Here is a 16,186-nt window from a genome sequence, read left to right on the forward strand (position 1 = left end):
ACAATCTTCTATAAGTTATTTCTTCCTCTGCTCCTGCTTCAAACAGAACAGTGTTTTTTGATGCATATAATAATACACTTATTGGAAGTAAACTACAGCATGCCCAGAAAGGCAGTGGAGCTAAACTGACTAATGCCACTCAGTGGCATTATGTAGCTTATGATTTTTTTTTTACCCGCTGGTGCCCTTTTTAAAAGTTGTTTTGATAATGTTATTCTCCTACCTATTTGTCCACAGCACATATCCCAGGAAGAAATAGGATAGGAGAGATCTTATGGGGAATGACTGAACCTCCCTGGCAGAGCTGGTGGAGGAACGTTGCACATTACCTTCCAGGACTTTGAACAGAGCTGGTACAATCAGTCCCTCACTTGCATGGAAGGACACCTGCCCTTATCCTAATCGACAAAAGGAGTTAAGTGATCCATTGAAGCAAAAATAAAACTTGCTGTACTCTCAGTAATGTGACTGGGAGTATCAAGAAAAACATCTTGTCCATATTCTGGTATATTAGGTTAAGTATGCCAGAAGAGACCAGAATACAAATCTCCACATCCCATCCACTTAGTGTGTTACCAATGAGCTCACAGTTCACACAGGAATATCATCTAATAGTCTCAATATTCTATAATGCAAAAAAATTAGGTCCAGCCAAAAAGTCTTAGCAATAAATATGTCTTAGCCTGTTTCATCCAAATCTCCATGCACCTGACTTAAAATTTCTTAACAAATAGATGGCTTTTGTTGCATCCCTTGAAGGGTAACAAAAAGGCTTGCTCCAAAGGAAGAAAGAATCAAGTTTTCAAATTAAGGAGTTATTGTGTTTTATGGTTTTCTGGCAGCTTTCTCCTTATACATAACATTTCTTCTACTTTACAATTTTAGTTTTTCTTCTTCTTCTTTCCTTGTCTTTTTTTTTTTTTCTTATGGCATTTTATTTTTACTTGTTTTACCATTTTTTAGTTTCAATGTCAATTGATAGCAGCACATGTGAAGCCTCTTTTAAACAGAATGGTTTAGATATTTCTCAGCTTTATCCCTAAGCATATTGTTCCTACTGAACTTAGAGGAGGAAGGATGTGCTGGCCCTGGCCTACAGTGTATCTTCACAGAGGAAAACTACCTCTGTTCTCATTTTGTCCTCTGTGATTCCCAAAGTTACTGGAGGGAAGTGATCTGTACATTCCTCTTGCCAATTGCCTAGAGAAAGATGTTCAAAAGGAGGGAACAAATTATATCTGCATTTAATGTCTTGTTCAAGCCTCAGAGTAAATCTTAGCTTCATATTGCCATGCTGTCACATAATCACAATCTCTGCAATGCTCAGTACTGTGCAAAATGTCCTCAAGGAGCAGCCAAGAGCTAAATTCAGTGAATGATGATAGGCTGATAAAAGTGAACTTCTGAAGTGCCAAACACATGCATTTTATTATGGCTGCAGCAGAACCAAGGGGGTTATCTGTCATTGAGATCCAAAACTCAGTTTGAAACAGACTAGGTGCAGAATCTCAGGACAGGGCTTAAAAAGTTACTCCAGGCAGTATAGTAAGTCATTTTCTGTCAGGATAATACAAGCATATTAAACTGGTGAAAGAGCAATGCTAACTGCTACATTCCTTTTGGGTGAACTGATTTGCACTGCTAGTATACCTGTGTCTGGATATTCCTGTGTTCTGAACCATCCATTTCTAGGGTGTAACTCTTTGAGGAGTTTCTGGAGAGAAGGATGAAAACTGTTCCCAGTGCCCCATGTCTGGGTAGCCCATGTTAGAGATGAATTATGCCTTGAATGCAACCTGAAGTCTGTTTGTCAGTTAAATTATTTCACAGTGTATTAGTATGGATTTTTTTCAGATGAAACTAATATATTTCAAGCCATTTAGCTTAACACCATTCCAATCTTCAGGAACTTGATAAAGTTCCTGAAACGTATCAAGGAACTTGATAAAGCCTCAGTCTGAAATATTCTGGTCTTCAGGAGATCAAGGTGCTTGTGCAACAAGAAAAGCTGAAACAATGATCGTTACAAACCTTAATTGTCTTTAATACCTGGACATCACAAATGGATAATTGATTTTTCTCACAACAAAGGAAGTCAATCCTGTTTCCATGCTGTGCTTCTTGAAATACTGAATGTCTAGATCACGCTTGTCTATACTGCATCAGTTGCTTACCTGGAGGAGAAATATTGCAAAAAAAGAGGGTTAAATTACTGAGGGCCAGTGGAAGACTGCACATTGCAACTCCTCTTGTCTCTCAGAAAGTTGCACAGACTTTTGTCTTTATTCTTTCTTAGTGAACTGGACTACCATGATGCTGCAAGTGTCAATGATCGATGCCAAAAGATATGTGACCAATGGGACAGCTTGGGAACACTTACTCAGAAACGGAGAGAGGCACTGGAGGTAAGCCAAATAACGATTAGGAGTTCAGCTGAGGGAGTGGGGGAAGGAACCATTTGTTTGTGACCTGGACACAGTACCACTGAGCATCCATTTTGTAATCCAAACCGCAGTAAACCCTTTCATCAGATCTCCATTTCAATTTGCTGTGTTTTCATTTCCAAATAAATTTGAATTGCTCAGACCATATCTGACAGTGCTTAGCTGACAAGGACAGTTCTAAAGCAGCAACAAATGGCATGTCGTTTATAGTACCACTCTTTGGGAATTTGATGTCCAGCAAGGATAACAAAACACATTAGGCACTTACCTTTTCATGCTTTTTGGAGCTTCATCAGGTGAGACATGGGATAGTGATCAGCACTCAGTGAATTTTTTGGTAGTGGGTATTTGAAAGCACTAATAGATACATGTATTTCCAAAGCCTTTTTGCTTAAGAAAAGGGAAGTCACACATATGCATGGAAAGGTGGAAAACCTATGTCTAACTCTTTCTTTCTATATTTACAAGAAATTACTAAAGCAAGATCAGCAGATTTTAATGGATTTGCAGATAGAGTCCAGTAACAAAATACTTAAAATAGTAGTGGTGGGAAAAAACAAGTCATCTAATGTTACTCTTGAAAGGCATACATCCCTTTTAAATGTTTGATATGAAAAGTATCTTTAATGTAATTAGTTCTATTACTTTCAAATAAGTGGTGAAATCAGTCAATGATATAATCAATTGCTTTTGAAAAGATGAGACATGACTTTGCGAGTGTGTGTGTGTGTGTAGAGTTAGGTCTTGGCTCTAGTAACAAAGGAATGTATCTTTCCCAACCTATACAGAGGACGGAGAAATTGCTTGAAACAATTGATCAGCTTCACCTGGAGTTTGCCAAAAGAGCTGCTCCTTTCAACAACTGGATGGAAGGTGCTATGGAAGACCTACAGGACATGTTTATTGTTCATAGCATAGAGGAAATACAGGTAAATGATTGTCTAGTTTGTGGCTTACAGTCATAGGAAAGGCAGGAAAGGAAGTTTTTCTTTCTTGGAGAGTAGAACAAAAATATTCTGTCTGGACATTTTCTTTGTGATAGGCGACATCTGCTGTACTATAAGTTCTTTCTTGATTGGTATGAAAGCACTCTTGAGATCATGAAAGAAACAATAGTCTTGATAAAGTCAATGAAGGCTTTTTCATGAATGTATCTATTATGTATCTACAGATACATGCAGACAGGGTGTTTGGTAGTTGGAGGAAGAGCTGTGCTTATTTACAGCAGATCCTCCTGATGTTGGAAGAAACATTACTATTTTCATGCTCTCCCTCTCTGTTTCTGATTTTAGAGTTTAATCTCTGCACATGATCAATTTAAAGCTACTTTGCCAGAGGCAGATGGTGAAAGACAGGCCATACTGTCAATCCAGAATGAAGTTGAAAAAGTTATTCAGAGTTACAGCATGAGAATAAGTGCAAGCAATCCTTACAGCACTGTTACTGTGGAAGAGATTCGTACGAAGTGGGAAAAGGTAATGTATACTAAATGCATAAAGGACATTGTAACATAGTATTTTGGTTTATGAATCCTGAGGATATTCAGAGAACTTAACAATAGATCTGTATTTTTTTTCCTAGCTCATCAGATGCCAGAATGAGCCAATCACTGGTTAAAAACTGGTGGAACTGGCACAAATTAAAAATTTCTTCATAAATGTATTTAATAATATGGAGAGCAGAAAGAGGTGGTAGCATAAAATTAGGTTATCTAATACACTAGGAGCATATTAAATGCAATTAAACACAATTTGCATCTATTAGATACAGTAAAATGAATAGATCGTTTGAAAAGCTGATGTTGAGATGGAAGAAGTAGTAGAAGGTTATGTTAGCTTTCATAATATAAAATATTTCAAAATATTTCACTGATTTTGTATTAATTATGACACAGAATTACAGTTCTTTTCTTCAATCATATGGGCATATACTTACACTGAGAACAAGAGCCCAGTTCTGGAGACCATTTCTATTCTGTTCTAAGTCAACAACAGAACTTTAAGAGGTTTCATTTTGAAATTGTCACAGTCTGGATCTGTATTTAAATAAAATCCTTTCTCTGTGATCAGTAATGTTAATTAATCTGTCTTTCTATAAATTGTATCCTATACCTCACTCCTCCTCTGGTGCCACTTATATTTTCCTACTGGCATGTGACTGTTCATATTCTCTGTGTCCCTCTACTATGCCCTTTTAATTACTACTTTAATTACTACTCCACTCTAAAATTCTTTGGAACTTTCTACAGTATCTTACGCTCTCTCATGTTTGGTAGGCTCATTTCACAATATCCCCTGCTCCCATCACTCAGTATTACCTATGACTTATTTTGGCTTCTTGGTGAGGCAAGAAAAGCACACGTTGCTTTTACAGAGCTGGTGGCTGGCCAGTGTGTGCCCTCCAGAAGAACAGAAATTGCATTTCATTTTCTCAGTATAAGCACTGTCTTTTCTATTCAGCTCCTGCTTCTCACAAAAGTTGTAAATCTAGCTTCTTTGGGACCATGTTCTGTCCAGCTAGATTGAAATTGGCTGTTACCTTAAAAACACTGGAGAGGGATTAAAGAGAGGCTCTTACAGCAATCACTTAAGCTTTATTTTCTTTGGAATAAAGACAAATAATATGCTGAAGGTGAATGAATGTTTAGAATATATGAATTTACCAATTACATAAGCTTACATGGACAAGGACACAGTCTCAGTGGGTTATAAAAAACAGCGGTATTGACTGAATTCAGAATGTCCCAGGGAAATCCAGTATAAGCCAAAAAAGCATTTGCAGTGTATTAGATGCCTTCAGGTATACATGAGGGACAGAGCATGTGTTGTGTTAACCTATCCTAATGGCTCTGCTTGAATGAAATATTTTTCACTGATTATTCTTAGAGCTATTACATAGAAATTGAATAGTACCTCTGTTTACAGAAAAAATCAAAATAACCGCTCTAGTGACAGTTCAAGTTAAATGATCGCCTTGAACTTGAATCCAGTCAGAGGTGAGAATTTCTCCTCCCTGTGTGCTAGTCTCTCTGGTCATGCTGCCCAAGACCATAGTAGCAATTTCTTATACTAGCACAGAATGGGTAAATAGAACAGTAATCATTTTTCTGGCTTATCTTGATACCAACCTTCAGACTAATAAGAAAAATTAATAACTGTAAACTCGTTTGTTTTAAAAGGACTCAATCATGCCTACTCACACTTAGTGCTTTCCCATTGTAACAGGTGAAGCAGCTGGTGCCTCAGAGGGATCAATCCTTGCAGGAGGAATTAGCCCGCCAGCATGCCAACGAGCGCCTACGTCGCCAGTTTGCTGCTCAGGCCAATGTCATTGGGCCATGGATCCAGACCAAGATGGAGGTGAGCGTCAGATGCTCATGCAAAAGCTGATGAATAAAGTGTTATATCATTTATTGTCTTTGTTGTATGCACAGGACATCAGCAATCTCCATGACAGTTTACCAGCACAAACAATTTAGCACCTGTTAAGATGTTTTTTGATAGCGTAAGGTTGTACAAGTGGTATCCTAATGGTTAGTAGGACATGTAGCTTTGAAAAATTTGTCACTTACCAACTATTTTGCTTCTGCTCTTAAAACAAAGATAGTGGGATCACTGGAACTTCAGTACTGATTTCAGAAATAAATGTAGCACATTTCAGAAGAAAAAGTAAAGTTTATCATCTTTGTATGAAGGTTTTATTACTATTGCTTCTTAGTCTGATAATATTATGTACTTGCATGAATGTGAGTCAAATCAGAAAATCTGAAACTTATATTTTGTGGGGTGGGGGATGTCTCTCTTTCTTTTGATAGGAAATTGCCCGCAGCTCTATTGAAATGACAGGGCCTTTGGAGGACCAGATGAATCAGCTGAAGCAATATGAACAAAATATCATTAACTATAAACACAACATTGACAAACTGGAAGGAGATCATCAGCTTATACAAGAAGCCTTGGTGTTTGACAATAAGCACACCAACTATACTATGGAGGTAGGCATTTACTCCGTTTTGTACTTGTTAGTTCATTTTGGCCTCTTCTATCATATAACTGCCTTCCTTGATTTGAAGAGACTATAATGGAGGATGGAATTTGGCAGACTTTCTGATGATCTTATTAGACTTATTTTAAAAAACACTGTTTTTTTGTCACTTGCCCATACTAGGCTGAGAATGGCCTAGTGCTGAGTGAGAGCTGTTTCCATGACTGAGGCATAAGATATTTCCAAGAGCCCTTCCTAGGCCTAAGAAAGGTGAAACATAAAGGCTTATTGGCTTGATTTCTCTTCTAAGTTAATGTAAGCAAAAAGTTAAAAATTAAAATTTAGCTCATCATGACTTGTCTTGTTTTTCTTCAGATAAACACCAGAAGGTTTTTTGTTGTAGTTTTTACATTTTGTTTTTCTATGACAAAGCAATGTTCTCTTTATGACAAACTCATGAAGGGTTTGAGAATTTACAGATTGTCAGTGAAGGTCCCAATGCTGATGATGTGTAGAATGACAAGTGTTGAACACATGGGAGACTCCTCGGTTTTAAAGAAAACTTTTCATATTTGTAAAGTGACCTGTGAGTTTACTAATTTACAGAATGTAGTAATATAGCTGAAACTGGTAATATTGGAAACAGTGCTGTTTGAATACCTACCTCAGACCAACTCAGGTTATGGAAAATAACAAAGTCCAAGTCTTGTAGTCCAGAATAAACGCACTTTTAGTAAAGAAGTACCTATTTAGAAACCAGTTCCATATTTTCCTGAAGGCCATTTTTATTTTTAATGGTCCTTGGTTGTAATGTACAGTTAGTGGTATGTAAAAGGTATCACAGAAATATTTAGAGCTGTTTTTTTTTTTTGTTGTTGTTTTGTTTTGCTTAGTGTACTTTTCATAGCATTAGAACAATATATTTTATTCTTTAATAAACCCATATTCTCTCTATTGTAGCACATCCGTGTTGGATGGGAGCTCCTACTTACCACCATTGCTCGAACTATCAATGAGGTTGAGACTCAGATCCTCACAAGAGATGCCAAGGGTATCACCCAAGAACAAATGAATGACTTCAGAGCATCATTCAATCATTTTGACAGGGTACAGTACTCCTGCTTTTTCTCATTTAGCAATAGTCATTGTTCCCAAAAGCAAGTTTCTTTCCATTCCATATGTAAGCCTCTTAAAAATCTGTGAATGCAGTAAAAGTAGTTTTTTTTTTTTAAAGAAAAACAGCAGTAAAGATCAGTTAACAAATAATTTACAGCCTTATGAAATTATAGCATTGTATAGACACTTTAAAGATTGATTTATACTCTTTAAATGTAATGCAAAATTATAGTTCTGGTAGTATTGTTGAGTATCTGTTCAAATAACAGGCAAGACTGGATGCACTGTTATGGAAAATAATGTGCCCTTTTATTTTAAGGCAGTGCAGCACGTTGTATGCACTTGCCAATGGCTTCCACCTCATTAAATATAGCTGTAATCTTGATTACAGTATGTTTTCTTCTTTGAATTGCAATTTGTCGCTGTAGAAGTGTATTTGTGGGGAATACAGTTAGGGCACAGATAGCTGTCAAAGAAAACCCTTTATTTTCCTGGCTGTAAGTGGGAAGTAACAGGTTGTGCATTTCATTTATTTAATCAGAGGTGAATAAGAAAGTAGGAATTAAGACACTTCTGTGAAAAAACTTAGCTCCTTCCATGATTTATGTAGTACTCATGGATAGAGGATTAAAAAGATCTACTTATAGAAACAGTAGCAATATACATGCAGAGAGGGTTTTCACATTCCTGGTTGGAGAACCATCTGTACATGAATTAGATCTGCTGGCTCTCTACTCACAGGTACCCACCTTCAAAACTGAATTCACGTTTCAAATTCTGACAAAAAAAAAAACAAACGGATTACCGCAGTGCAGGACTAGGCTGTTGTCTTTATCTCAATATAAATTCCTGTAGTTATCAGACTCTGCTTATCCCCTAATTTCTATTCTGTTATTTTGTGTGTCAGCTCTTTCAAATTATTTCAGGCTCTACCAAAGTGCTACTTGATTTCACTAACCTCTTGTTTGTCCAACTGTATCCAGAATGGTTACCCATACCTGGAATTATACTTCATGCGTATTGGATGCTGACAGTTATAGTTTGCTAAGTATTCTTTAGAATATACTTAACTGTTTAGGATGAAAAGCAGAATTCCCAAGCCTCTGTTTTTTGAAGGAACACACAAGTATAGAAAAGGCTAGCTACACAGGAATCAGGAAGAGATTTTATGGAAAATGTTACTTTCCGTATAATGTTATTCTACTGCAGCATAATTCCTTTTTGTATTTGCTGAGGAAGCAGAAGATACCACTACAGAAGCAGAGAGAACTTCCTTGGCTTGGGAAGTAGCATACTAAATGGCTTTTCCAATGGACAAGAGCAGATGACTGAGCAGTTAGAGCTATTAAAAGTGAATTTATCTAGGCTTGGATAAATTACATGGAAGTATTTCAGAGTAGTTAAGATACGACAGCTTCCTAAAGATAAGGAAGTGAGGTGACTGAATCCTAGTATATGTTACGCTGGATAGCCATTTCTAGCATTCTTATATCTTTGTAGTTCATAGGTAAGTTGTCTGCCATGCTGGCAGCAAGGCTGGTTCAGTCAATGAGGAGCCACTCTTGGCATCTCTTGGTGCCCCAGAAGGTCTTGAAGGAAGACACTAATTCCTACAGCAACCAGCCCTAGTGTTAGGGATCTTCAGGCTTTGCAGAAATAGACGGACTTTGAGATACCAAAGGGTCCAATAGAGCAAAGGCATTGGAAGGGCCTGTGTGTCACATAGCCACAGGCAGGCTGGAGATGGGCCATGACAATAACGTACAACACAGAAGGGCCTCTCAGCTCCTAGATCATTGCCTACCCGTGTCTGCCCACTTCTTTAGGTTATAATGAGTGCTCCTTCTATATAATGCATAGTATATAATGCAGTATATAAGGCAGTGCTCCTTCTGCCCTTGCTTCTGTTGCAGCTGAGTCAGAAGTGAAAGGAGATGGATTCTCCAGTAGCTTCTAGGACCTCAACATCCTGGGCCTGGACTGCAAGTTTATCTGCACACCCTACCTGTCCCAATATCAGATATAATTCAAAGGCCTTAAAAATAGGCCTGGAAGGATCACATTAAGAGAAAAACAATTTTGCAAATACCCCCTTTAGCACACTCCTTCCATCAGAGATAGGAAATCAGTCCAGGAGGACTTCAGTATAGTCACAGTACAGCAATTACATTCTTAGAAGCATAATGCAAGTTTAAGAAAGGAAAACAGTAAGATCTAAAACCACTCAGCTCTCAAGCCAGGCTTTCTGCAGGGGACAGATAGCAGAAACACTGATAAAACAGAAGCTTATACTGATTAAATTACACTGGAATTTAAAGGGCAGATGTGACTTGATCTACACAGACTAGAAGGAGACATTGAACAAAAATGTTTGAGAGAGGCAGGCTTGTTTTTCATTTTTATATCTTCCCTGTCCTTGCACACTTGAATGTTTAGCATCAGTGAACAAAGACAACCCAGGGTGCTTCAGGGATACTTCTGGCTACACTAAATAATGAAGACTCTAAATTTGAAAGTTAGATAGAGAGGGCAGTAATGTATTCTTTTATGGTCTTGATTATCTTAAATAGAAATGAAGAGGAAACTGGATCATCTGAACATAGGCACTAACATAAAAGTACTGACTTCTTCATGTAAGAAGGAAAAAATCATTTAGCAATATATGTAATAATTCTGTTGCTCATAGGAGCATTCCTGAATGCCTGACATAGTATAAAAAATACACTGGAAGAATTAGTCTGCAATTCACAGTGATGAATAGCCAAAAAAGATTTGAAAAATTAATGCTGCCCTTGACCAGTAGGCTTTAAATGCATAAGCACAACAGAATCATTTATGCCTGCTATAGCTCTGACTTCTGTGGTATTTCTTCAGTTTAAGAAACATCTTAATGTTTAACTCTTAGGGTATGTTGAGGATGTCAGTAGAGTACTAATGTGCAGAGTAGCTCCCTTCTCCGTTTTAAAGAATGTGTCTTGGTACACATAAACCTAACAACTTTCTTCCACTCCAGGAATAATATATATTTGCATGTGTGTATACACACACACACACACACACACTCACACACACACTCACATATATATATAAACACACATACATAAAAGTATAGTTTGTAATCAATTATGAAGCTTAATTCTACCATTGTTAGGTCTTTGAAAGAGAGCTAAGTTATTATTTTAAATGGCTTCTCCACCTTAAATATTTGAAAGAAAACTATTCCGTACTTTCCAAGCTTTTGTTTGAGGCTACATGGCTCAGACTCCCAAATTGCACTGAGTAAGTGGATATAAGTGCATATAAGAATTACAAGGGCGGGAAGAGTTTGCATTTCTTTCAGTGCATCCACCAGCACATCCATGCTAACACAAAAAGCATTACAAGTCATCCTTGTTAAAGGGAGGTGGTAAATACACTATTTCTTTTGGGGCAAGGGGCAGCCTACTAGGGGCTTCTCTTCCCAACAGACATGTATGCATGCTGGTACCCAAGACATTATTCCTGAGGATGTTGCTCCTTACCCACTATTCCTTGCTGGAGGCTATGCCTGAAGGCACAGCCTAGTTGTAGGTATAAATGTAAATCTTTAGCAAAGCTGGTATATTTCCTTCCTCACTGTGATTGCATAGAGGAAAAAAGAGAAAATGGGACACCATGTCTGAATCATAGCAGTTTAGAAGTGTTTAAAATGGTGAATAGCTGCATTATGGTATGCAGGCAAATTGGGACATTGACATAGACATGTTGCCAGTCACTGGTTTTCAAATCTTTTCATACAGATTCCTTTTTCAGATTCAGTATATTTGGTACATTCTAAGTAAGATCATGAAGTATGGGATAAAAGATCTGCAGCTGCTTTGCAAGCGATATCCTACTGGATGTTAATGTATGCTATTGTTGATTTTTGTGCAAACTACAGGTTTTAAGAAGGAGCTTTGCATGCAGAACAAGAGCATCCTGCCACGATATATTTCACTAACAGAAAAACAACAGCACCCTAGTAAATGAACCCTATGATCATGTCAATTAGCACTCAGGAAACCAAGGCACATATTTAAGAATGTATTTCTTTGACTCAGAAGCACACTTTTTTATATAAGTCCACATAAAAGTCATATAGGGGAAGGAAAAGTTTTCTGGAGACTAATAATGAAGGTTTCAGTGTTTTGCTTAATATCTGTAGGAAAAGATAAATGAGCCAATTATTTATATGCTTAAAAAAAATAATTTCAGTGCTGGTGTGTAAACAATGCAAAGAACCATTTTCCATTGAGCAAGCCATTACATGGATTTGATTTATGACTTAATTGCAAAATATCGTTGTATCTGATGCAACTCCAGTATTTGGCAAAGATGTTTATTTTTTATGCTGTAGATGATAAAGATTAAAACAAATTAGCTACAAGAAAGTGAGAGCCTGCACATGGCATGACTACTTCTATTGGGGAATCCCAAAGGCAGATGCTGTATGTGAGCTTCAGTGCAACTACCGCATTCCTGGAGAAAATGGTTGCTTTGGTAGATATGCTAGCCTCCCTTTCACTCCTGGCTGCCCTCTTCTACTTGTTGCATGACTACAGCTGCCATGTATGGCTGGTTAGGATGCTTACACATATGGTGAACACCCCCAGTGTACTTAAATATCTAATATTCCCCTACCAAATCCGGGGGGGGGGGGGGGGGGGAGGGAGAGGAAGAGGAACAGGAGTTGGCTCTTAGTCCCCATTTTTATATTATTTTGTTGGTAGTTACGCAGTAATTTCTATGGCTTTAGAAAGAAGATAAAATGAGCTGACTTCACTCCTGGTGTGACTTGCTCCCATTGCCTGTCCTCAGGATGGGTTTGCAGAGTTTCAAGTCAGCATAGATTAACATTTTCAGCAAATGATAAAACAAGACATTTTGAATGCTTTATAGCACGAATCATCCCATAAAATAGAGATGTTAAAAGAAAAATCACTGTGGTTGTGGCTTTCAACTAAATGCTGTTCCAAATGTGTAGCTTTGCTTTATCTCTCATCACTGACTTCTCACTGTTATTTTTCATCTTCCCTTCGTGGAGCTGGTGGGGATTGATGTAGAGGGAGTCAGTATAATCACAGCATGATATGTCAAAAATGCATGGTGTCATGAAGTTAACCATCACTTAATCCTATTCATTGGTTAAATAGGCTCAGTGCATTTGTTAAAACTCTTAAAATTTCAGTTATGCATAACTACACAGAAATTTTCAAAAGTAAGTTATTCATCCACCAGGCAAACCCGCTCCCTGTAAAAAGCAGACAGAAAACCTTGGATCTTCTGCAAGCTGTCAATCTGTCAAATCAATAAAGGCAAAATTTTTCAGCTTGGGAACATCTCTGTAGTTATACACATGGTAACTCAATCTGAAGTACATGGCAGATAGGGCACATTTTGTATGAGCAACAAGGAAGAGAAGAACCAGTCTGTTTTTAAGAATTAGTGTAAATTTCTTGACCTGCAAAATAGAAAAATTAATTGGTTCAAAGCAATGACAGAATTTGTGGTGATGGAATTAGGAGCTAGAATTATACTTGTTATATTAATTTTTATATATAGATCTGTATACTGTACAGATCATTAAAGAACAGAAAATAAGATGTATAATTTCTTTTGGATCTAGGGAAAAGTCAATTGTTTTGTAGTTCTCTCTTTCATTTGAAACACATGTTCAGTTGTTACGTAATATTATCAGATCAAGAGAGAAGTAACAGTGATTGCGCAGGGAAAAAGTGTTTGCACAGATTCAGTGATCTGTTTACTGAATCTTGGATACACTGTTGTACAGCAATATAAAAAGGAGATAGCAAATGGTAGTACAACAGAATAAAAACCATCGTATCAGCATAAATGTTAAAAAGCGCCTGTAGAGGGATTTGTGAACACTGTAGTTGAAATAAGGACCTCTTGTACCAAGTGAAAAACTAAAGCATGAAACTAAAAACGTTGTACACATTTTAGGTAATTCATTGCAATAAGTTGACGTTATGTTTCCATGAATTTGTATAAACATATGGTTATTCATAAAAGAGTGGAATGTTCTTTACTAACCAACTAACCTGATCTGTGATTTCTTCCTTTTTCCTTTCACCTTCCAAATGCATGACCTTGATGGGATGCTAGGATGAATCTGGCAATCTACACTCTGATGAATTTAAAGCCTGCCTCATCAGTCTAGGACAGGTTGGAAATGATCTGCAGGTAGAGGAAACTGATATTGTTTTGTTTTCAGATAGGCCAATATAATAATTACCAATTGTGGAGTTAAACACCAGTGTATTCAGCACAATGCTGTAAAAAGATTCTGCCCCTGGGAAGGCAGCTGGATTAGAAGGACTCTCAGCATACCTTGGAACCACAGTTCTTGGACTGTGCATTTTTCAAAGATTTTTCAGGTTGCTTCTTTCACTTGATGAGACAACTGTGGGAAACTTCTATGCTTCTTGCACCCAGACTTCTCATTTTCCTTTCCTCAGACTCAACACAAGCTCTCTACTGCTCTCTCCTTGTTCAGAATGATCAGTCTTCTCGCAGCCACTGTATTATACCACAAAACAGAGGACAAATTTCTTTACCTTATTACTGTCATGCCTTTTACTGTTTATTCACCTCTGAGCCAGGAATGACACATGTGGTTGCCTGTAAAATAAGCAACCTCCTTCTATACAAGGTCTTCCGGTGACTTTCTTCTAAGTTTTGCAAGTGCCGTCCTTTAAGTCAGTGCGCTCATCTCTTTGTTGTAGTCTAGAGCTTGAAGAATAGTCGGAAGACGGAAAATCCATGTATTTATTTCCTATATATCAGCAGGCAGCTCTTATCATGTACCTTGGAGGTGGAGTGTTTTAAATAGTCAGTGATACTCTATTTTGTCTGTTTTTAACTATGCTTCTAGTCACTACACTGTCCTTTGCAGAAAATTGAAAAGACTTTGTGTATCAGGGAGGCAGCTTGTGCATCTCCTCATTTTGACTAGTTTAGTAACAAACTTTTCTCCTTGCTCTTTTCTTTGTCTTCTCTGGTTGTCTCCTCTGTATTTTTGTCCTCTCCCTTCTCTCTCCCCTGACCTTTCACCTTGTGGTGAAAATGTCTGTTTCCTGTGTGTAATATGTTAGCTACTTCTTCCTCCTCTAAAACTGCTGATGATTCTGGTGATCTGCTTGGGCAATATCAATGAATACTGTTCATACACTGGATCCAATTTCCCAATGGTCTATACTCATCATCACTGAAAATGACCTTGGATGCTTCACACCTTTCCTTCCTATGTTCCTTACATTGTTTTGGTCAATAGAGGAAGAATGGACTGATGGACCACGATGATTTCAGAGCTTGCCTGATTTCAATGGGTTATGATTTGGTATGAATTTTACGAAACAATGGCAATTGATTTTGCTTACAGCTTGTGACATTAACCCAGCAACACTAAACCTTATTTAGACTGGCAGAATACTAATAATATAATTTACACTAGAGATATTAGTTCCTTGTTTGTTTGCTTTTTCTGTGTTTTCACATGGTTAAAAAGGAAGTTAAAAGTAAAACTAGACACTTGAGAACCATATTCTATGGTCAGCTGTATTGCTCTTTGAATAATAAGGAAATTTTCAAAGTTGAATTTAACAGTCATTAAATCTTTATTTTTTCTTTCTTTTCTATGTAAAATCAAATTTTTTATCTACATGAGGAAGGACAAGTTTGATGTTTTTCACTCTTATTATTCTCATGAACTAGGTTTCAGTGTTGCACTCTTTTCCCTCATTTTTCAAAAAAATAAAAATAAAAAATCCCTTCATCCATACGTACCAGTTTATTCTTTTTAGTGGGGGAAAAAAAAAATCAGCCAAAGTTGAACTCTCCTGTATTTGGCATGACATTTTTAGAATTGTTTCCCTCAGTTCTTTGTTTAGTGAGTCTGCATGTACCTTCTTGGGGTATTTTTCCACGTTCCTGTGCACTACCTAAATTATCAGGGGGTTATTATTTGTTTTAGGAGGTGGTGAAAAATGAAGGGTTAAAACAAGGTTAACAGGCACTGAGAGAGAATGGCACAGGGGGGAAGTTACAGAAAGCTAATTTAAAGGTATGTGCTATGTATTTAGGACAAAGAATATCTTTTTCAGAGGCACCATGGCTGTTCTACAAAAGAGAGGTAGTCATTTAAGATCCCATATTTCACTGACTATGACATTTGTGTTCCTAAGTCAGTAAAATGCTTTAAAGACTATGACCACTGGTCCCTACTGGGCATGCGGACATGGGCTTCATGGGATTTCAGAGACTGATATTACAGTGACCTTTTTCTTTTTTTTTTTTTTTTTTATTATTTTTTAATTCTCTGAAAGGGTGAAGCTGAGTTTGCCCGGATCATGTCTCTGGTTGACCCCAATGGACAAGGAACTGTTACTTTCCAGTCCTTCATTGACTTCATGACCAGAGAAACGGCAGATACAGACACAGCTGAGCAAGTGATAGCTTCCTTCAGAATCCTGGCTTCAGATAAGGTCAGTCATTGTGCTGCTGGCTGTAAGGATTAAATAGCTCTCCTGTTTACTGAAAGTCTTATACAAGCTTTTCAGTAATTATGAAGCTTTGTTTTGAGTTCATAAGAGTTCAGAGAAGGC

The 16,186-nt window shown here is 37.4% G+C and overlaps 1 protein-coding gene across 1 annotated transcript in view; it reads left to right on the forward strand.

Annotated features, from left to right (window-relative positions):
- ACTN2 (actinin alpha 2) overlaps nt 1–16,186 on the forward strand; it is a 67,214-nt gene that overhangs the window by 49,335 nt on the left and 1,693 nt on the right. The window contains exons 13-20 of the mRNA XM_005023594.6: nt 2,297–2,405; nt 3,233–3,373; nt 3,737–3,919; nt 5,669–5,803; nt 6,259–6,438; nt 7,389–7,535; nt 14,857–14,922; nt 15,908–16,066. Coding sequence (XP_005023651.1) covers nt 2,297–2,405; nt 3,233–3,373; nt 3,737–3,919; nt 5,669–5,803; nt 6,259–6,438; nt 7,389–7,535; nt 14,857–14,922; nt 15,908–16,066 — 1,120 coding nt within the window. The remainder of the gene's footprint in view (nt 1–2,296; nt 2,406–3,232; nt 3,374–3,736; nt 3,920–5,668; nt 5,804–6,258; nt 6,439–7,388; nt 7,536–14,856; nt 14,923–15,907; nt 16,067–16,186) is intronic.

This window comes from Anas platyrhynchos, chromosome 3 (assembly GCF_047663525.1).
Source record: "Anas platyrhynchos isolate ZD024472 breed Pekin duck chromosome 3, IASCAAS_PekinDuck_T2T, whole genome shotgun sequence".
In the NCBI taxonomy this organism is placed as follows: domain Eukaryota; kingdom Metazoa; phylum Chordata; class Aves; order Anseriformes; family Anatidae; genus Anas; species Anas platyrhynchos.